The sequence below is a fragment of the Trichoderma evansii genome (assembly GCF_050947405.1).
Source record: "Trichoderma evansii strain SZMC 28006 chromosome Unknown GGI43scaffold_23, whole genome shotgun sequence".
NCBI classification, from domain to species: domain Eukaryota; kingdom Fungi; phylum Ascomycota; class Sordariomycetes; order Hypocreales; family Hypocreaceae; genus Trichoderma; species Trichoderma evansii.
This window is the reverse complement of record NW_028145183.1, coordinates 128751-150215: the sequence shown is the minus strand read 5'-3', so window position 1 is coordinate 150215 and position 21465 is coordinate 128751. Positions and strand designations below refer to the sequence as shown.

Sequence of the window (21465 nt, the reverse complement as noted above, 5' to 3'; positions counted from 1 at the left end):
GCAATGACCGCAATCGCTAACCTTAAGAAGAGCTTTTCGTCTACCCCATGGTGCTCAGAACTTCTCAGTAACCCCGACATTGAAGCATGCATTCCTCCGTGCCGAGTCAGCGGGAAGGATAAATATGAGCTCTGGCAAGAGACTTTAAATACTTCAAATACCATTCGAGAGTTCCTTGCTCTCCACACAAAGACAGAGAAGCCTAATTCTCGTATCCTCGATATCAAGCTCCTCGCCAATTTAAGAAACGGGCTAGACGGGTTCCCTGGCGTTTGCCATGGAGGAATGATCACCACGTTGCTGGATGAATCCATGGTGTCACTCATTCTGATAAACGTTGGCCGCGGGGCACTCGCTTGCCCTTGGTATGGTACCGTTTCGCTCAATATGTTGTTTCAGAGGCCTGTCAAGACGCCGGCTACAGTGCTGGTAGCAGTGAATCTGGACAAGGTGGAGGGACGGAAGCTGTACATCACAGCGACTCTGCAGGACGGGTCGGGGAAAGCACTTGTGAAAGCGAGCGCTGTATTTATTGGTTTGGATGGAAAACTATAAAAGCCTGACGTTCTAATATATCGCTATTAAGAGTATTACATCTTCAAGTCACAATTTGGCAACTTCAGTACGGTCTTGAGCATAGAAAATAGACAATTATGAGATTCAAACATCTAATCTATTGTACCAAAATAAGTGAATGTACTATGAACATTCTATATACAACTGGCAGACCTTATACAAATATGTGCAAATAGAAAACTCGCTCTACAGCCTGGCTCCTTCCCTGGCGCGGCGCTGCTTTTCCAGATCCTTAAGAACACGTCGCAGGATTTTTCCAGAAGGGCTCTTTGGTACCTCGTTAACAAATTCAACGCCGCCTTTTAGCCACTTGTGCGAAGCCTTGTGGTTCTGCACGTGAAGCAAGATCTGGCTTCTCAACTCTTCGTCGTCTATGGCCCCTGCAGCCGAGGCATTCTTCACGACAAAGGCCTTGGGCCGCTCGCCAGCGGATGCATCTGGGACTGGAATGACGGCGCAGTCCTGGACCGCGGGATGTGTGAGCAGGTGAGCCTCCAGCTCTGCAGGCGGAACTTGGAATCCCTGTTTCATGTCAGTTTATGGACACCCATCTTTGTCTATGAGAGATCCAAAAAGATCTCGGATAGCTGCACTCACCTTAACCTTGATCAGCTCCTTTATTCGGTCGACAATGACTACATGCTCGCTCCCGGACGGCCCCTTACGAATCACAACTTCATCGCCGGTTCTGATCCACCTCCCGTCATTGTCCCAGACGAAGGTCTCCTCGTCAGCTCGCCCATTGCCCAGGTAGCCCGGGATAGTCGAGGGACTCTGCACAAGGAGCTCTCCTGGCGTCTCATATGCAGTAACTTCTTTGCCGTCGGAGCCAATGAGCTTGGCACGGATACCAGGGAGCAGAGAGCCGGAGGAACCAAGGTCGATGTCATGTTCGCTGGTAGTGCAAATTAATGTTGCAGTTTCAGTCATGCCTGTGAAATGAGTTTGGTCACTTTCCGTGCGCTACCTTATAATTTAGGTTCATAGAATCAGCAGCTTACCGTAGCCTTGGCCAAGGTGCCAGTGGGGGTACATCTTGAGAAGATCTTCTGCGGTTTCTGCGCAAAGAGGAGCGCCTCCAGTATGTATGCTTGCCACGCTAGAGAGATCATGCTTAAGGCAGTTGTCGCGATTCCGGAGCATCTGGATGATGATTGGAGGTGCCTGGCAGCCACGTCAGCCACGTCAGCATATGTTTTAGCCAGTTTGCAGATAACAACATTTGCTGAGGAGTTGTCCTTATGAGCATGATACGTACCACATACAGACGCCGTAACTTAAAGCGCTGAATAGCATCGAGAAAAGTGTCGATTGTGAACTTGGGAAGCACAATGAGCTCATCGCCCTGGTATGCCGCGCAAAATGCCACAGTGACGAGGCCATAAATGTGGCTCATGGGTAGTAGCCCGAGAGTGATTTGGGTGTCAAACTTGAAATGCTTTCTGGCAACTGTTTCAAATGCGCATGTTGCTAACACGTTTGCAATGACATTGTAATGCGATATGACGCATGCTTTCTTTGAGAAGAGTCAAAAATGGAACTTTACACAATCAGTGGCCTCAAGCTTGACTTACAGGCAAACCAGACGTTCCGCTGGACATGGAGATAAAAGCCGCTCGCCGCTGCCCTTCTCCTTTGGGCCAGTTCACTGCCTCCAAGTCGGGCAAATCTTTGCCAAAAGAGACTAGTTGCTCAAGGCTGATATGGGACGTGGTGTTTGTGACCCCGGGGAAGTCCATGATGAATATCTTGTCGTGGGTAATACCACATTGCTCTGCAGCCTTCCTTGCGGTACCCAAAAGCGGAACGCAGGTAAATATGGCTACAGCACCAGTCTTCTTGAGCTGGTATTCAAGCTCAGACGGCGAATGAGATGCGCTTGCTGGAGTTACGATGCCTCCAACTCGATGAATCGCCGAGATTAGAGGTATGTAGTCGATCTATGTAATTTCGTGACTCTTGGTTAGCTATAATGAACCATAGACCCTTGAAGTCGCCACTATGAGATATCCATACCGTGTTGGGCGAGAATACTGCAATGACTTTGTCTAATGACAGGCCTTTGTTTGGTTCAATGTTGAGAGCCTGGCCAAGGCCTTGTGCGAGGAAGTTGATCCTCTGTGGCACCTCGGAAGCTGTGAAGCTCTTCCCCGTGAGACCGCATGTGAAGGGATTCCGCGATGTCGCTGCTGGCCGCCTGCCATACTTTCTAGACCAGATGAACTCCTCGATAGTAACATTATCAGGAAGTTCTTGCATTAAATATTCATTAGCCAGGATCAATATAGAAGACACTTGGAGGAGTACCAAATGGGAGATTAGGCACCCAAGCTGGAGGATTGAACATTGTAGCTTGGAATTTGGAAGGTAAAGAGGTTGTATTGTCTATACCCTAAGACTAGGTTGAAGAAAACACGGTTGACCCTTATAAAATAGCTAAGAATACAGCACCCATACCTTAGAACATACCATTCTGCAGTCCATACATATAGAATGAGATAAGCAGGAGAACAGTAACTGGGCAAATACCTACTGGGAATGGTAACCCGTATACACATACGAAGGACAGGGGGTGCAACTTCGGATCAATAAATGCATGAGTAATATAATATGTCAATCCGCCTTTGCAATGCATATAAACTCAATTAATTAAGGGATAGACTTCGTACTAAAGTACCTAGTTAAACTAGTTGACACACTTTTAGCGCCATCCCATAGAAGCAGCGGTGCCTGGTTTAACGTACCCAACCCTGTATATATCAGGATCATATTACCTTTTCGGAGCTTTAATCTCAACAAAATCGGTGCTTTATTACTCCGTGGTTAGTATATGGCGCGTTTAATTAGTAGGTATTACGCATTTCATTACAAAATGCTCTATAGTTAAGACCATTTAATACTAGGATACAGTTGATGTACTCTCTTTTGTGTCTCGGGTGCTAAATGAGCTCAACCTAGTTAGCATTTCTAACTTTCCATCTAGTTCCCTCGTTGAGTAATGGGTCAAATATATAAACACGGCGTTACTTCCTGGTCCAACCGAGCTAATCCCTGTCTAACTGATGATTTTGTCAGATTTGTATTATTTGACCAATTTAAGTGGAACTTGCGTCGAAATTTGCCACTTTACACCTTTACATGAGGCTATCATCAAGTCCTGTTATAGCATCTAAGAAGAATGTTTGTACAGATATGCTGTGTCCATTTCAGTCTACACCTAGGGCACTATAATGATGTAGATAAGTGCATGATTCGCTATTAAGAGTAGTCCTATGAGACGACCTTAGTTCCTTAAAAATTTGTTCCAGATAGCTTTTAAAGTTACAAATTTCGTACATGCACTGCAAGGTTGTAACAGACTGGAGCTGCGATAACTGTAACGTAGCCACCCACTTACACATGGGAGGATCGCTTAGACTTTCAGCTAATTTGATAGGCTATTAAAATACCTCACATTTTCTATAGCCTAATTGAGTTATATATTAATTGATTCTATGAAAATCATGTAAATCCAAAGAAAAAGAATTTTTTAATTTAAAAATTACTTAAATATTAATATTTTATTAATTTTTTTCTATCATTTTAATTCATATTTACTTAAAATATTAATACTTTATATTCTTTTATATATTGTTTTCATTATATATATAATTAATATATTTTTTTCTATATTTTTAATACTCCTATTGAGAGATATATTGTGGATTAACATATACCGCATTCCCTCGAAACGCTGGACTGCGGGTCTTTCTTTACAAATTAACTCCCCAGCTATTCTGGTAATCTGTTGGATGATTGTAGTAATTAGTGGAGGGAATTTCATCAGAATCCACAGTCAAAGCTTCGAGGCGATACGGTAGTTGACTCCTCGGAGACGTCACTACGGAGGTGGCGTGGGGGGTTCCCGGACAAGGGCATCACGGGAAAAACGGTATTAACGGATGGTCCCGCGTAAACTAAACCAAAAGCGAAAAAGTACAGACTAATTCTCCTTGGTTATTTTACGAGGTTGGATACATCAAAACCTGACTTCTCTTCAGTGAGATACAATGGAATAAAAAATTACCAATCTGTAAGATAAAGAGAAAATGAGATTGCATTCTCCAAATATGCTGAGGTATTAAACCTGCAACACCGCGTCTCAGCTTCTCGATGTTTTCCCGAGCTGATAGAGTAGGTCCTAATCAAGTGGGTAAGGCTGCAAGCATTAATTTAGTATAGTAGGGATATCTATCTGTAATGAGGTAGTAGTAGTCACTCAGCTCTCTGGAAATGCATCGCGGGCTGGGGACATGATTTAGGTTGCTGACACCTGCATTTTGCCATGTTAGGCAGCGAGCATGGTCCTGGACCCTGCAGAGACAGGATTCAATGTCAATGGCTGAGAAACACGATTTCGCGCGCCTTGATAGGGAGGTTAAACTCTATTGGTCCATTAGATCAACCATTCATTCAATAGAGAATAATTCCCCCAATCAATCGTGAGACCGACTACCGATCCCCACCTCCCAACAACCGTCTTTGGTACCTGACAATAATCTAATTGGGAAACAAGATAGCTTATTCATTGGATGAGTAAGCGGCGCATCGGTAGACAATGTTACATTGCAGCAATGACGGCAAATGCATCATTTTGTGTGGGTAAGCTGCGACTTGGATCAGACAGTAGCTGCGCAATTCTCTTTCCAAATGTGTTTCTAAAGTAAGCATTTCCGAAGAGATTTGTGCCGAAGGATCAAGATCGCTCGCTAGTGCTCACTCTGCCCCTATTCTAGCTGCGAGTTCCGAGTTCCAGATTCAAGATCTGAATCTAGATGCTAACGGTTTGGTACCGTCTCCAGCGTCCTCACGCCTCACGGTTACACCGAGAGGCAGCTTGTTCATCTTCCTGCCTTCCGGTCCTTTTATCCACTAGGCTCTCCACTGTTACAAGCTTGGGTATTACAGCCAGGGTTTATACAAATTAATTTTAGTTTTCTGCTTCATAGTTTTGTTACTACTAACCAATATGAGGTTTAGCTACTAAATTAGTAAGTAATATGATAAAGGAAATCAGAGAAATATATTACTTTTTTAATTAGTAAAACAGATATTACTCTTTTTTTCTTTTAATTCTTATTGATTACGTAGTACTGAGTAAATGCTTATTTTCGTGTTCTTCGGCTTATTAGACATATTGAGTTAGTTTTGTTCAAGGTGCTGAAGAAATGGAAACTACATGTAGCTACTAGTTAATGATTTTCGTTTCGTTATCTTTAGCCTACCAACAAAACGAATAGCTACTGCTTTACAGCCTTGAAACTGTACCAAAATATTCTAACAAACACCACCACCATCATCACCACCATCACCAACCACAACAGTAACAACAACAGTAGCAACATCAACAGCAACAAGATGGCACCACCACTGCAAGGAGCAATTGGCGCAATAGATGCCGCGCCCGGTGTAAGTCGAGTACCAGCCGCTTAATAGCAAAATGCACTTCTACTAGGACAATTCTGAATGCAGATTTAGGTTTCGTTCTACACACCTCGACAGGAGCCAGCGGCAGGCACTGCCAAAGACAAAGACTGTCCGAGCCTATTCAAGCCCATCAGTATTGGAGGAATGACCATTCACAATCGCATTGTCGTGTCTCCAATGTGCCAGTACGAATCTCGATTAAAACAACCCTCAACACGAATGCTGTAAGCGACTAACTCTGAGCAACGCAGATATTCATCTCCGGACGGTTTCGTTACTCAATGGCATAAATCTCTGATTAATAGCTTTGCCGCGCGCGGCCCAGGCCTGATTTTCATGGAAGCTCACTCTGTGAGCCCTTATGGCCGCATCACGCCTTCGGACGCTGGTCTTTGGAGCGACGCACACATTGAGCCTCTCGCCGAGATCGTCGAATTTGCCCATAGTCAAGGTACCAAAATCGGCATCCAGCTTCAGCACGCGGGAAGAAAGTCAAGCCGACTCTCACCATGGTTGGAAATGACAAAGGTTTCCAAAAGCAAAGTACGGGCATTAGATATCTTTGGCAGATGAGACTCGAGACTAATTCATTTCAGGATTTTGGATGGCCCAATGAGGTCATCAGCTGCAGCCCGTTGCCATTCAGCCCTGATACCTGTATGCCCAGGGAAATGACCAAGGCCGACATTGAAACTCTGAAGAAGGACTGGGTAGCAGCTGTGAAGAGGGCTCTCAAGGCGGGCTTCGACGTGAGCAACTGAACTATTGCTCCTATTGTTTGAGATATTGCTTTCTAACTTTCCACAGACAATTCTTTTCCAAGCAGCCTTCGGTTTCCTTCTCCACAGCTTCTTGTCTCCCGCTGCCAACCAGCGCACGGATAACTATGGTGGCTCTTTTGAAAACAGAATCCGTCTCCTCATCGAGATTGTGGATTTGGTAAAGGCTGAGGTCCCCGCCGGCTTCCCTATCGGAGTTCGCCTGCCGGCAACTGACCATCTGGAGCACGACGAGTCGATCCCCCAGTGGAATCTGGAGCAATCCACCAAGCTCGCCAAAATTCTTGCAGAGCACGGAGTCGACTATATCGACGTCTCCAGTGGCGCTCTCGACCGACGCCAAAAAATGAAGTACGGAAAGGGCTACCAGGTCCGCCTAGCCGAGCAGATAAAGAAGGCCCTGGCAGGCACAAATGTCATTGTTGGTGTCAGCGGCAGCGTTATAACGGGACAACAGGCTCAGGATATCCTGGATACATCAGCCGCAGACGTCGTCGTTTCGGGGCGAGCCTTTGTGAAAAATCCAAACCTGGTCTGGCAGTGGGCTGACGAGCTGGGCGTCGATATTCACGTCGCAAGCCAGTGTAAGCATAACCCCCAGGAGGTAGACTTGGTTTCATTGTGGACTTCTAACTAACGATATCTATAGTTGGTTGGGGATTTGGTAGGGCTCGGGGCCTTCCGTCTAAGCCAAAGTCAACCCCCAAGTCAAAGATATAATAGTTCCATGTGTGGAATATTAACATGCTAGGAATTTTTATTTAGAGATGGCTTCAGTATATATGTATAACTTTCAATTACTATGACGGTTAGATCTTTGTTTCTAAAAGTCAAAAAAAAACGAACCTAGTAAGCTTGTATAAATAACTAATGGCCATGATGCTGGCTATAACAGACTTTGTAAGGAAAATATTATTAAATTTACATATTCTACAATATCCTATTCATATGAAGCTGTATAACATGCATTATTACGAATTCTTTTCACTCAATCCGCAGAGAAACGATAAATAAAATTAACAGCAACTAGCAAATGTACATGTAGTTTATAACAAGGTAAAGGCTGTTGGTGCTAATAAAATACTGCTATATAATCTCCGGAAGAGAAGAGTTGGCATTGACATGAACATCGCGGTATTATTCTTTCTTACAAGGAAAGTCGCCGCTTATCTTAACAGCACTACCTCACGGTAGAAGATTATCGATCGCTCCATCAATTTGCCAGATTTCAACAGAATAAGAAGCAATTACATTGAGATTTTTGTCTCTAGATATTGACTTGTACAATAGCTGTCTATAGCTTAAAGCGCTTACGACCAGAAGAAATCTTGTCAAACTCGGCCTGCGGAAGCCCTGTGACTAAGGCGTTAACGCCGGCAAAGACCTCGGCGATATTTTGTCTCTCCATTGCTTCCACTTCAGATTTGTTAATGAGCTTCTTAATCTGGATCAAGCTTTCTCCCACAAGTTGATCGCCCAGTCGCTCCTCAATCTCGTCGAATACAAGCTTATGGAACTTGTCCTCTTCACCTTTGCCACAGGGGAAGATCTTGTTAACGAAGCCCGTAGCTAGGAGTTCCTCCGACGTGATCTTTTTGCACATGAGTAGCGCCTCTCTCGCCTTTGATGGTCCTAGCCGCTGAACTAGGGCTCGTGAGGCGCCGCCCTCAGTGACGAGGCCAAGAGATGCGAATGGCATGAAAAGAACCGTCTCAGGGACGCAGTATACAAAATCTGCAAACGCTGTGATGGACGCAGATAGTCCAATCACAGGTCCGTTGAGAGCTACAACCAAGACCTTTGGGTGTTTGGCAAAGGCATCGGTGATGTTAATATTGAATGCGAGAAAGTGTTTGAGCCAGTGTAGGCGTATCTCGTCCTCCCCCTTTGGCAAGGGAGGGTTACTGCCAACATCAAAGCCACTGCCGAAAGTAAGTATTTGTTTTCGCAAGTAAATGAGATCGTACTTGTACATACGCAGAGAAGTAACGCCCCTTTGCGGTTATTACGGTAATGAACACTTCATCATGAGTAGCAATTTCTCTCATGCGGCACGCGAGCTCGAAATACTGCTGCTGGCTCAACACATTGAGCTTTTTGGTGTTATTAATAGAGACAACCGCAATGCGCCCGCGGTAGTCAACGCTTATAATTGAGGAAGTCATTATAATATAAAAGAAATGAATAATATGTAAGAAAAAGAAAAATGAATAAGCTTCGACTGATCCTAATTGTAAAGAGAGGCGTACTGTCTCTTATAGAAAGATAGGCTACTTGGTACAGAGGATTTACTAGTCAGAGAGTGTGAATATTTAAGTGTAAATGGTCGTAGTTACTCTACATCTTAAAAATTAACGCTAGAAACGTTTTCGATCATGATATGGCATTTTGGCTAACTAAAATGGACTCTTTCAATACCGTCTTCAAACTCATTACAAGTAGCAGGTGTAGCCGGGATGTTATTGCTAATTAAAATGTCATCTTTGTATTATATGCATAGTAATACAGGCTACATATCTAGCTTAGGACAGATAGCTTTAAAGACTTCAGGCGTCTGCTTTTAATAAATACTATTAGTGGCTTTAAAACAAATTTTACTTTTATAGCTTAAATTTTATATTTTGAGGTTAAGACATGATACACGAAAGATATTCATAAAAAGTCAAAGAAGTAAGGACTTGAATAAAATTTAATGTCAAAAATGATATGCAATTAGCTTTACTAAACTTGGGTGTTTCGCAATCCAGGATATGCAACTTTTACAAGCCCCGAAGAACTGCTACGTTGTTAAGCGTGTTTTTGCATCGGACCGATTGATCTTACTATCCTTATTGATTTCTTTTACCAAAACTTTAACAGGGAAAAAGATAGGACATACGAAGTAGTATCGGCGATTTACCCGTCCAACAAACAGGGGGGGTCAAGAATCACCCGAGCCCCGAGCCTCCGAACTCTGAGCTCCCGAGCCCTGCGAACTTACCGAAAGCGGTCTAACTATATCTGGTCATTAGTATAATGTTATCTTTTTTCCAGCTAGCATGGGTGATTGATTATTGTAACATTCAAGTTTAAAATTAATAATTGAACCTCTTCTATACGAAGCTATACGAAGTAAATTTGCTCAATATCGATCTTCCTATCAATCTTAAGTTTTCTTATTAATCTTGGCTCCAATTTAACAAGCACAATTAGCTCAAATCTTTGATTACACATTCTTTTAGCAAAAGCGGAAGTTGCCTAGGTAAGAAATTGGTTAGTATTGCTGAAGAATTTCTTTAACTAAATCGCCGATCCATCTGCTGTGCTTGTATTCAATGTCAAGGGCATATATTAGTTAAGCCACTACTACAAGCGTAGGAATCTTTTGAATCCTGTAAATCATTTTCGGAACATTTCCTAGCTAAGTCAGGGGTTGTTAATCTGTACTAGCACCATAGTTTATTGCATGCACCAGCGCTAACTACCTAGTAGAGCTTGATTCAATAACTAAACTTATTACAGTAATATAATTAGAGACAGCTTATCCGCGTAATTGGCATTCAAAAAGCGGGTTCGTATACATGCAATAAAATACTATATCGTAAGGCACTATGATACAGCGTTTATCCACCAAGTTACAGCTCCTATCCGCTAAATTACAGCGGTTATCTACTAAATTATAACGCTTAATCTTTCTACGGCTGCAAAAGTCTCTCTGTTTCTAGATGATAATGTAAGGGAATTGTTATTCAATGCTCCAGTTTCGTTATCTAGCACCTCAGCCGTAGCTAAAGTCGCGAATTTTAAACTATTACCTCTACTACCTCTACTGTCTCTACTGCTTTTAAGTGTTGTATATTTCTTACTTAAATGTATATATATGAGTGAACTTACCGGGTCATTCAATTACAACAGAAATGCTTGGTAACGAAACTGAGGTGTTGAATAACAATTCCCTAATGTAATAGTAAAAAAGTCAATAGCCTTGTAAAAGAGACATAGAAAGCATATAACACCAACAACCTTCTTCAAGCAATTGGGTCAACTACTACCCAACTAACCACTGTAAGTAAAATATTTCTCCTCTACGGATTTCGTACTACATGGAAAGCGCAACAGAAGGGGGGGATGCTTTACTTGTAGTAGATAGTTGGGTAGTAGCTTTAGTAATTCTGTCGTTTATAGGCTGTATTTCTTTGCTGAATGACGTCTTAATGTTAAAGTTAGACGGCGGGAGCTGTAAAATAAGTTATGGAGTGTTGTTTTTTGTCGTTTAATGTAGCCGCTGTTGGTTGTGGTATACATTATTCCTGAAGTTATTCTTCTCAAAGAGGTTTTCCACGAACAAGAGCATCGCGGAGTTGACAAACAATTCCTTGACCATCTGAACCACGTCTTCCACAAGATTGGAAAGATGTCCCGCAATATGCAAAAACGAGATCGTCGTGTAGAGAAAGCCTTAGAAGATTTTGCTATCACCATTGAGAATGCCGACCTCACAATACAAGACTTTACCGACATTCTCCCTAATTTAGCGCTTGGCACGGATGAGAATGGAACCGACAACAAAGCCGAGGACAAGGATGAAACGAACGCTGACCCTGATCAACCGATAAACACCGCCAAGACCAAGGCCAAGAGCAAGGAGAGCAAGAAGAGAGGAAAGGGCAAGAACAAGGGCAAAAACTGAAAGTAAACTGAGCTACACCAGACCAAGTGTAACCTCCTGAGGCCACAATAGACTGACAAACCAATAATTCGCAGAATGGATAAACTTCACAGGCAAAAGGAAATAACACTGCGTAGGACTGCATTAGATCCCGTACCATAACACATGCTGCCTAAGAGTCGAAAGCTTAAGCGAGCAAAAGAGTAAGTCAGGTACATCTAACTAATTTGAATAAAGTTATGCACGTACAATCCACTAGATTTCAGAAAGCTAGTGATATTGTAAGATTGGAATTGTCAAGTACCACGAGCCATAGAACGGCGGCTAATCCTGCCCGGCTGGTCGGAGGACCTATAAGGAAGAGCAGATGCGAGGCAGCCGGCCCGAGGCACTGGTCCTAGGCAGACTACCGAGCGGGCTCTACCTTCTGTACCATACCTTGTCGGCAGTGGTTATCATAATGGATCCTTTTAAACAAACTTGTAGACTCCAGCCTCACTAACAGTCAGTATATAACACTTCCAAACCCTTCTGAAAGTTGATCCCTAGGGATCTAGCCGTACGAAGGATGTCTGGACATCCATTTCTGGATTGGCCTGGTGCCTCGAACTTGGTCAGGCGGCGCTGGGTGACAGGGGAAACCCACCTGTAGCAGACTCCGCAATGGTTGAAGTTTCAGGGCCTGGGACCCCTACGGTAGGTTGAACGGTTGGCTTGCTGGCTGCTGTGCCCTCACGTAGCGGCTAGTCTAGGGGCATGCCCCTCGATAATCGGTGGTTAGTTGGTCTGCTAGAAGCCTTGTGATGTTCCCTAATACATCGTTCCTTCGAATCCCAAGGTCCCTGTGATGAGTTGGCTTGTTACATGTTGGCTGCTGGGCTCCGTTGTTGAGTGATTCCGGCCCCGGGGTCCCGGCGTTAGTGGGGCCGGGGGTCGGATGTGCTGGGTCCAGTTTAATATAGTGGCGCGTTGACTGGTAAGGGCACTGGAGGGTTCCATAGAAGGATTCCTGGGTGATCCTTTCATTCGTACAGCAACGCCTGAATGACGAAGATTTAGTCATCCGCACTCTCGACTGGCCCCAGGAGGAAAGGTTTGGGCGTCTCTCGCCTCATGGGCTCTCCGTGATAGCGTATTCCCTCGCGAAACTCGATGGTGGACTACCGTCGCCGCCGGCATATGCCAACTATCCTATTGGTCATACTGATTAAACCAAGGTTTAACTCTTGGGTATCCACTATCGAAGGAATCGGTAGTAGGTGACATATTTGCTGGCATTGGAAGACGTGGCCCGGGTACTTGGGCTTGCTGCATTGGCATCTGCATTAGTATCAGGGGTTAGCGTCGTACTAGAACCGATCGTGACAATCCTGGAAGTCCTCGAGACTGGGTAGTTCGGTGAGTAGCCGGTGTAGTGTGGGCCGGGGGAACTGAAGTTTTTCTGGGGTGTCTGGCTAGGAGAGCTTCTGGTTGCGGTAACTGTGTGATATTCAGGAAGTAGTTTGTGGCAGTGGGTGTGAGCTGTAATCCATTTCCTGCCGGAGCATCACGTTCATCGCATATTGCATCCAATTTTCTTGATTATTGTATGAGAATCCACCGATACGTCAAGTTTCAAGACTGAAAGCACGCGATAACATTAAATCAGAACAGAAATTTGAATGCTTATGGATTAATAATGTTTTTATTGCTATGTATGAAGAAAAAAAGCTCTCGGCCTTTCTACTTTTCTATATTCCCTTCCATCAAGATCTCTACTACAATAAGAAATAAACGCTCGACGCCCGCTTGATGAATTAAGCTCCCTAATATACCCACGGCAATTCATTTTCGAGTTGGTGCTCAAAGGGGACTTGTTCGAACTTGAATGACTTAGAAATCATAGTCGGTACACGAGCGGCAGCATTCGTGCTCATAGCATCAAGTAGCGGCCCGCTCTTATTAACAGCTGACTCAAGGTTAAAGCGAGATAGACGCTGCCAAGTCCCTACTTTGCCTTCCAACTCGCTCTGATATGAAACAAATGCTTTACTAAGCTCTTTTGTAGTAGGATTAGGGTTGCTTTGCAGGAGGAATGAGAGTTTATTAGTAAGAGTTGCCGCAGCTTCCATGCCAACATTTGCAGCCACGCCCTGCTTTGGTGAAATCTGCACCCCAAGTGTGGTTAGCTTGCAGAAAGGATCAGAGGGAGAAGGAAAATTGGAAATAGTATTCTTGTACTTACCTTATGCACAGCATCCCCAACCAGAGCCATTCGATCAAACGACCAGAGCTGCGCGACCCCTTCCTCAAAGTTTGCAGTGCCCTGAGCGTAACGCTTGTTCCATATATCTTTGAAAGCGACATTAGGTGTTAATTTGGCATCGATAAAATCAGCCACATCCTTTTCTGTAACGTTTGCGGAGAAGGGGACTTTGGTAGTGGTTGGCGAAATGCGTTGGTAAATGAACATATGGGTTTCTTTTTGAGAGGGAAAGGCTTGAACCAGCCACCCATCGCCGTGTACTTCAATACCTTGCCCTGATGTAATACCGTCAATTAAGGGTCCTCTGCCGAAAATTCCTTTGTATGAAGCTTCAAATGGGTTTTTGAGGAACAGGCCTTCGGGTGCGTGTTGGCGAATCTGGTCACGGACTGTGCTCCAAATTCCATCTGCACCAATAATAATAGAACCATCATAGCTTGTGCCATCTGCAAATTCCGCTGTTACGCCATTTTCTCGAGGAATAATATTTTGAAGGTCTTTATTGACAAAGATATGGTCATCAACGTCCTTCAGGCCGCTAAGAAGCGTGTTGGCAAGGCTGGCGCGATCTGTAACGACAACAGGATATCCATGGCTGATAGAGAAATACTTAGCAAACTGAAGAGAAATAAAAGAAAGAAAGAGAAAGGATATTTTGTATTTCTTGCTTACAGCTGATGAGCCTTGGAAAAGATGGTATCTGCATTAATTTGCTCTCCTGAAGGCGCACTGTGAATTATACCTGTCATTGGGTGAGAGACTTCTTTTAGCGTATCGAGAAGACCCAATTGATGCATCATTCTAGTAACTTGAGGCCACAAAAAGATACCAAAGGCAGTAGTTGGGGGAATAGTAGGTCGCTTCTCAAAAAGCAAATAGTTTATCCCACAGGCTTGCAGGCCATTAGCAAGAAAGAGCCCAACAGGGCCGCCCCCAATAATAATTACTGTAAAAGCCATAGATAGAAATAAAAGAGGTAAGAATAAGAGATATAAGAATGGAGTAGAACTACTATAATGTAGTATTCTAGCTTTATAATAGAGCAGTGTTAGAAACTACAGAGTATCTTGTTAAAGAGAAAAGAAACAGAGAAAGGGAAGGCTATATAAAGTTCATATTTATAAATAATTGAAATAAAATAATATATTATAAATATAAATTATTTACTATTATATATATTTTATTATAGATAAATAAAATATTTTCTATAGGAGGCTGTGGTGTCACCCTACATAAGTTCTTATGACACCATATGAGTTATGTCATTATTACCGGAATAGTTATCTAATAATACATATTTGGCAGCTGCTAGGTTATAGTTTTTTCCTTTATAGAGTTAGCGCTGTAACCGGCCTTTACTGCTTTCAGGGTTGTAACTGGGCAGGACGAGGACTATCACATTTCATCTGACCTACATAGCCAAAATACAACCTTCACGAAATGGCAGGCAATTCAACCCTAGCAACTGATAGGAAGTAGGCAGTAATAAGGATAATGATATTAAAGCCAGCAAAAGAAGAAAGCTTAAGGGGACGACAAGGGTTTGGAATTTTTTTTTTGGGTTGGAGGGCTATGTTCTTACAGTTAGCTTCTGAAAGTCAGACGGATAGTTACTTTGTCCGAGTGTGGTTGGATAGTTGCATGGATTTTATTGGAGACTATTTGGATTGGTCCTGTTACGGCGTACCGCCGGGAAATCCTTACCGAGGGAAGATCATCGGACAAGGCAACGCCAACTAGGGTCGAGGATTACTTTCTCAGTAGTATATGTGCTTGAAGCGCAATGAGAATGTGACTCCAAGGAAGCATCTTACCAGATACAATGGTGCTCACACTTGGTCATAATTACGGATCGACTTACTATACCGTATTCTCTCACAAAATTTGCCAGTGCGCCTTTACAGTATATGCTAACTATAGCAAGCTAGCAACTACCATTCCTGTAAATAATGGGGCAATTTCGATCAGATCGTGACAATATCCACTGGCCAATTTTGCCAAGGAATACGGTATAAGGCCGTCATCATACTGATTAGAATAGAAGCTTGGATAGTCAGTCGTTAACATGGCATTCGCATAACAATCAGATTAGTTATTCACTACCTAAAAGTTATCTGCTACGTGACTATGAACGCTCATAAGTTCTAACTTCTATCTCTTCCAGTAGGTATTAGCCTGACTTAGGCTATCACCTAGGAACCACCCTATCCCTTAGTATAGACCGTGACGTCGATCTGCAAGTAGTAAGCACACCGAGATTGAGGTGCCGAATCGACATGATCGAGAAATCCCGGCAGTGATATGCCAACGATGGAAGGAAAATGCGAGATGTATGCCAGCCTCGGCTTAGAGGTAAAGAGCACATTGTACCTTGATTCCTCGAGAAAGCGGCAACGTCACCATCTTACAACTACCGTACATGTACTGTAGATCAACATTGCCGGAATATTTACTGCTTATTGCAGCTTCGTGCTCTGCTTATTCCTTGTCCCTGACCTGACCCCCGCCGCTTATTCCCTGCCCGCCCTGTCTCGGGGATTTTTGTTTTTTTATTTATTTTGTCTTTTTTTTTTGTGCTTATTTCCTACCGCCTATTCCTAATTCTATATTTTTGCTTAATTTTCGCTGATCACCACGGCCTAGCTCCTGTCGCCCGTGCCGCTACGTTGCATCAATGCAACATGGCTGCAGCTGCCGATTAATTAATCAGTGAGCAAATTACTCACAATTCATCACGGCCAATCACCAGAGCCCACAAATCAAGGCAGCTGTTGGTTTGCCCTATGCTGCTGGCGGCTTAGCCTCATGGCTGCGTTTGCGCAATTTGAACAGGCTCTCGAAGCAACCAACAAGCCCCCCTTGAGCAAGTTAGTCTCGACCGCTCCGATCCGTATCGGGCCGCACTTAGAGTATATGAGCGGCGGCTCTCAGCCATTAACCTGTCTGTTATCCCCAAACTAAGGTGCCTGGATTTCGTGTGCCCTGTATTCCTGTGGCCCTCCGTTCACCAGAACTCATCGACAATCCTTCACTGTCGCTAATTATGGCGGATATCAAACCTAGCCTGGAAGGAGTCGATACCAGTGCCGCGGACAGAGAATCGGCGATCGAGCTAAGCGGGGCCACGCCTGCAGAGACGCCTGCTCCTGGCACGCCAAATAGGAATGGCACTACAATGGAACTGGAAAAGACACAGCTTACTCAAGCTGACTTAATGGCTACGCGCCCAAATGGAGGGTGGAAAGCTTGGCTACAGGTTGCTTGTGGCTTCTCATTAATGTTTAATACATATGGTGCGATAAGTACAGTGTTTTAAACCAATGTTCTTCAAGGCTGACCAACAAGTCAATAGGTCTCATCAACACCTTCGGAATCTACCAAGACTATTACACAGATCATCTTCACTTTAGCCCCTCCCGTGCATCTCTTATTGGTGGAATACAGACTTTTCTTCTGTTCTTTGCCACTGCTTTTGCAGGACCTTTATACGATGCTGGCTATACACGCCTCCTTGTCGCTGCAGGCGCAGTGCTTATTGTCTTTGGGACCATGATGCAAAGCCTTTGCAGTGAATATTGGCAGTTTATCTTGGCTGAATCATTACTAATCGGCTTTGGCGGTGGCCTAACATCATTCTTATCGCCAACCGTTTTATCAACCTACTTTACAACCCTGTATCCCTTGGCTCAGGGAATTGCAGCCTCAGGGGCTGGAATTGGAGGGTAAGTGGAGATTAACTCTTGTTGGACTTGAGAGATGAATATACTAACTTAATTAACTACCAGTATTATTTTACCTATTGTATACCGTGAACTCGAACCAAAGATTGGCTTTCCTTGGACAGTACGTGTTATCGGGTTTATTCTTCTCGCAACACTACTACTTCCAGTATTATTCCTTCGACCACGCATGATTCCTGGCGCCAGTCGGAAGGCCATTGATACAACTGCGTTTACTGACTGGCCATTCGTTGTATTCCTGTGTGGTAATTTCATCTACCTTCTTGGATCTTTCACCCCTTTTTTTTACGTGGAAGTATACGCAGTTCAAACAGGAATTGCAAATGCAGACCTTGGCTTCTACATTATCTCAATTATGAATGCTGGGTCAGCTCTGGGACGCATATTGCCTAATTTTCTCAGTTCGCATGTAGGACCCTTGAACATGCTTATAGTATCAAGCGTCTCAACATTCGTCTTTGCGTTTGCTTTTGAGGGTACACGCAATGTTGCCTCACTCATTGTTGTGAGTGCATTTTATGGAGGCGTTACTGGCTTATTCTTTGCACTACAACCAGTTGTGGTGATTGGGCTGTGTCCCGACCCCAAGCTTATCGGCACACGCGTGGGAATGGCATTTTGTTTCTCGTCGTTTGCGGTGCTCGCAAGTAACCCTATCGCTGGTGCCATTCAATCCACGGGAGGATTTTCAGGCGTGTGGCTTTGGTCTGGCGTTACTACTGCGGTTGGTACTGGCATCATGTTCATAGCGCGCGTGATGAAGACCAAAAGCACCAGTTTCTTTAAGAAAGTATAAAAGTGCGTTTGGTGGAGTAATACTATAATATAATTTTAAGCAATGCTAAATTTTAATAAATGATATACCCATTTGGAAATGTAATTAGTTTGCCAATACAACACGACTTGAGATCTACAAGAGTGGTTTCTCGTGGAACAGCCCAGCACACTCAGCCCCAAGCCTACCTCCTGAAGAACAAACGGCAAGAGATACGGTATAGACCTTGTCTTTAGCAACCTAAAGACGAGCTCGCAAATGGACCGCCAGCTGTCCTGGGGACTAGATCACGAGACAATAGAAACTACAATACTCGACCCAGACGCTCCCCAAAGGCGGCCAGGGCCAAATACCGCGTCTCACCCGACTCCCTCGAAACCTTTACAGGACTCGTACAACAGCACTCCCCTCAACCAAAGGAGCCTCCGGATACCCCCAAGCAGTGCGAGGAGCTGGCCGCGAGGTCTACCACCCCAAACCCTATCTCACTTACACTGGAAATCACCGAAGAGAATGCGCGAGAGGCGATAATTGGCGTTGGAAACACTATCTCAGGATTCGACGGATCACTGTATCGCTCCTCAGCGCCGCCTAGCCGCACATGGCAAAAGCCACCCACGCATTATATCTCTCCGCCGTTCGCATTGAGCATCACCCCTGAGCCTTCAGGAATTCGTAGGTAGTTATGGCTCCCAAGCTGGGCAAAGTCTTACCTAATACGGCGAAGAAATGGAGACCTACCTAATGATATGGCCTTTATCTTTGAACCGGCCCAGCACACCCGGCCCCACACCCGAGGAACCTTCCCCTGGCCCCACTAACGCCGAATCCTCGGGGCTGGAATCACCAGCTGATGGAGGAGCCTGGCGGCCGACAAGCAACAAGCCAACTCGCTACAGGGACTCGAGACCCTGTAACACCAACTGTAGAAGCAAGCCCCCCAAGCTGAGCACTACAGAAGGGCACACAGCAGCCAGCAAGCCAACCAACCAAGGTACACAGAGCTCGAAGCTTCTGAACAATCCAACCGATCAAGAAACACAGGACCTGAAGGCCCTAAGCAAGCCAACTAACCAAAGAACACAGGGTTTTAAGCCCCTAAGCCGACTGCTGCGGCAGAGCACACAGCAACCAGCAAGCTATTGAACCGTTCAACCACGCTTAGGCGCCCCAGGCCCTGAAGCTTCAACCATTGCGGCGTCGGCTGCAGGCGGGTTCCCCCTACCACCCAACGCTATCCGGCTAAGTCAGAGGCGTAGAGCCCATCCGGAAACGATGTGGATTTCTAGGCATCCTCCGTACAGTTAGAATCCTGGGGATCAATTTTCAGGAGGGTTTGGCAGGGGTTACGTACATGTACCGACCGCTAGCGAGGCCGGAGCTTACAGGCCTGTTTAAAATGACACTATAATCACCGCCGACGAGATACATGTAAGGTACAGGAGATGGAGCCTGCTGCAGCTTGCCTTTGCCGGCTGCCTCGCACTGCTCGTCTCACAGGTCCGCCGGGCAGCAGGGCGGGCTGGGCTGCCGCTTTTGGGCTCTTGGTCCAGTTCGCATTTTCCGCAAAATTAATTTGTATGTAAAAATGGTCAAATCGACTCTCGGCCATACAAAAAATAAACCAAGGTTGCCAGATTTTGGGATCTGGCATGGAGGGAAAGGGGGCAGGAAATGAGCTACCCTAGAGCTCCGCAGCCTCCTTTACAGTGTTCAGCCCTCAATATATGTTCCAAGATTATAAAGATAAATCTCTTAACCATTCGGCTAGTAAGCCAATGTTAATAAGTTTGTAGCAATAAAATACAGCGTGTTAGTGCATCTCTGTTCAAAGTGAAGCTTGGCATCCCAGCAAGCTACCTTGAAATGGATTAGAAGACAGGAATCTCGTAAACGTTTATATGATGGACTCCTAAACATACATTTATTTCAATTAGCTCTGCTTTTCTGTTACAATAGCTTGGTATGCCCTGCAAAACGAATAATTTACTCCACACTCTAATAGGGTGTATCTGTCTTCGCAAGGCCCTAACTACCTAAAGAACGCTCATTTTTCACGAGAAATACCACTGTAGTAACTGCCATACTCACAGCCTTTCCTGCCGATAATAGCGCTGGAGAGCTGGCGAATGTAGAATGGGAAGGGACAGAAGATTTAAATGATGTTGGAAGGAACAAACATTGATACATCCATCATTTAGAGTTCGGCGTATGTAAATATACTTACTTGACGATTCCGTTCAAGACACAGGAATTTGGTTCTTTAGTTATCTTGATATACTCTCTTCCAATCGTTTATTTCAACAGGTTATGAGCCCGGAGCTCATATCCATCAACTTTTGGTTCCTACAGTTATTTCTCGATCTCTGATACCAAACTACACCAACCTCAACGCAACGTCAGACGTCGCATGCCGCACGGCATTAAACCGCACCACGAACTACTGGAAACACTGCACAATCCCTCCAGAATCGTCATTTTCCACCACTGCACTGTCCTTCTCCGTCTATTCGCGTTCAAACCCGATCATAACGCGCTGAAATATCTTCCGATACCAAACCCCCACTGATCGGTTGTTTACCTACGTCAGACGTCATACGTCACTTACAATCATCATGGCTTCTTCATTCTCCTTCGAGATTGGTCCGTCAAGCCTGCCGCAGCTCAATAGTAAGGGAAGCAACTATCCAGTATGGCGAGCAGCATGGACTCTCGTCTTCGATTATGTTGAGCTATGGGACATCGTCTCCAACACCAGACCCAGGCCAACCGTTACCGCACCTACCGATGCCGCTGCTCCCGTGGAACAAACCACTACGATTGCCCAGTGGATGAAAGATGACAAAAAAGCTCAGCTCATGATTATATCTGCCGTGCACCCTGACATCACAATACTGGTCACTACCGCGACATCGGCATACCAAGCATGGTCAACATTGCAAAACTATTTTGGTCGCGATACCACACATTCGATAATCTTGCAGTTCCGTCAACTTATCTCCATGGAATATAACGAAGATGACGACTTGATACAGCACCTGATCGCCTTCCACTAGCTCTGGACGAACATCAAGCAACGATGCAAGACGTCCGACCACGAACTGGCGAAGACTCTTAACGATGTTTTCTCCTCTGACTCGATTAAGGATCGTTCTTCTTGTCAACTCTCCCTAAGACAATGAACACCATTATTGACGATCTCTCAACACGTAACGTTGACCGGTTCTGCGATATTG

The 21465-nt window shown here is 44.6% G+C and overlaps 7 protein-coding genes across 7 annotated transcripts; 4 read left to right on the top strand and 3 right to left on the bottom strand.

Annotated features, from left to right (window-relative positions):
• Positions 1-3: 3 nt before the first annotated feature.
• Positions 4-555, top strand: GGI43DRAFT_430329 (PaaI family thioesterase; the record flags this gene model as incomplete). The annotated part of the gene is made up of 1 exon (XM_083209234.1): positions 4-555. One exon carries the CDS (start codon positions 4-6, stop codon positions 553-555), a length of 552 nt encoding a protein of 183 aa, XP_083057020.1.
• Positions 556-762: 207 nt separating this feature from the next.
• On the bottom strand, positions 763-2923 carry GGI43DRAFT_430328 (amp dependent CoA ligase; the record flags this gene model as incomplete). The annotated part of the gene is made up of 7 exons (XM_083209233.1): positions 763-1098; positions 1174-1508; positions 1578-1740; positions 1835-2092; positions 2151-2516; positions 2593-2828; positions 2884-2923. 7 exons carry the CDS (start codon positions 2921-2923, stop codon positions 763-765), a joined length of 1734 nt encoding a protein of 577 aa, XP_083057019.1.
• A 3050-nt stretch (positions 2924-5973) lies between these two features.
• Positions 5974-7541, top strand: GGI43DRAFT_387100 (NADH:flavin oxidoreductase/NADH oxidase; the record flags this gene model as incomplete). Its single annotated transcript, XM_083203883.1, has 6 exons — positions 5974-6024; positions 6094-6227; positions 6294-6585; positions 6639-6791; positions 6850-7405; positions 7471-7541. The coding sequence occupies 6 exons, from the start codon at positions 5974-5976 to the stop codon at positions 7539-7541; spliced, it is 1257 nt and encodes a 418-aa protein (XP_083057018.1).
• A 574-nt stretch (positions 7542-8115) lies between these two features.
• Positions 8116-8986, bottom strand: GGI43DRAFT_387099 (enoyl-CoA hydratase/isomerase family protein; the record flags this gene model as incomplete). Its single annotated transcript, XM_083203882.1, has 2 exons — positions 8116-8743; positions 8799-8986. 2 exons carry the CDS (start codon positions 8984-8986, stop codon positions 8116-8118), a joined length of 816 nt encoding a protein of 271 aa, XP_083057017.1.
• A 4151-nt stretch (positions 8987-13137) lies between these two features.
• GGI43DRAFT_414405 (FAD-dependent oxidoreductase) lies at positions 13138-14786 on the bottom strand. Its single transcript, XM_083207035.1, has 3 exons — positions 14387-14786; positions 13694-14309; positions 13138-13616 (listed from the first exon to the last, which is right to left on the bottom strand). The coding sequence occupies exons 1-3, from the start codon at positions 14671-14673 to the stop codon at positions 13275-13277; spliced, it is 1245 nt and encodes a 414-aa protein (XP_083057016.1). The 5' UTR covers positions 14674-14786; the 3' UTR covers positions 13138-13274.
• Positions 14787-16484: 1698 nt separating this feature from the next.
• Positions 16485-18466, top strand: GGI43DRAFT_414403 (major facilitator superfamily domain-containing protein). Its single transcript, XM_083207034.1, has 3 exons — positions 16485-17007; positions 17067-17436; positions 17500-18466. The coding sequence occupies exons 1-3, from the start codon at positions 16758-16760 to the stop codon at positions 18248-18250; spliced, it is 1371 nt and encodes a 456-aa protein (XP_083057015.1). The 5' UTR covers positions 16485-16757; the 3' UTR covers positions 18251-18466.
• A 2378-nt stretch (positions 18467-20844) lies between these two features.
• Positions 20845-21285, top strand: GGI43DRAFT_430325 (uncharacterized protein; the record flags this gene model as incomplete). The annotated part of the gene is made up of 1 exon (XM_083209232.1): positions 20845-21285. The coding sequence occupies one exon, from the start codon at positions 20845-20847 to the stop codon at positions 21283-21285; it is 441 nt and encodes a 146-aa protein (XP_083057014.1).
• Between the last annotated feature and the right edge of the window lie 180 nt (positions 21286-21465).

Excerpts from the sequence above, each read along its gene's own strand:
- GGI43DRAFT_414405 (XM_083207035.1), bottom strand. The coding sequence starts at position 14,673 with ATGGCTTTTACAGTAATTATTATTGGGGGCGGCCCTGTTGGGCTCTTT. Across the intron at positions 14,310-14,386 it reads TTTTCCAAGGCTCATCAGCT|CCATGGATATCCTGTTGTCG; the intron begins GTAAGCAAGAAA and ends TTTCTCTATCAG. Across the intron at positions 13,617-13,693 it reads TTGGGGATGCTGTGCATAAG|ATTTCACCAAAGCAGGGCGT; the intron begins GTAAGTACAAGA and ends CTTGGGGTGCAG.
- GGI43DRAFT_414403 (XM_083207034.1), top strand. The coding sequence starts at position 16,758 with ATGGCGGATATCAAACCTAGCCTGGAAGGAGTCGATACCAGTGCCGCG. Across the intron at positions 17,008-17,066 it reads ATTAATGTTTAATACATATG|GTCTCATCAACACCTTCGGA; the intron begins GTGCGATAAGTA and ends ACAAGTCAATAG. Across the intron at positions 17,437-17,499 it reads TCAGGGGCTGGAATTGGAGG|TATTATTTTACCTATTGTAT; the intron begins GTAAGTGGAGAT and ends ATTAACTACCAG.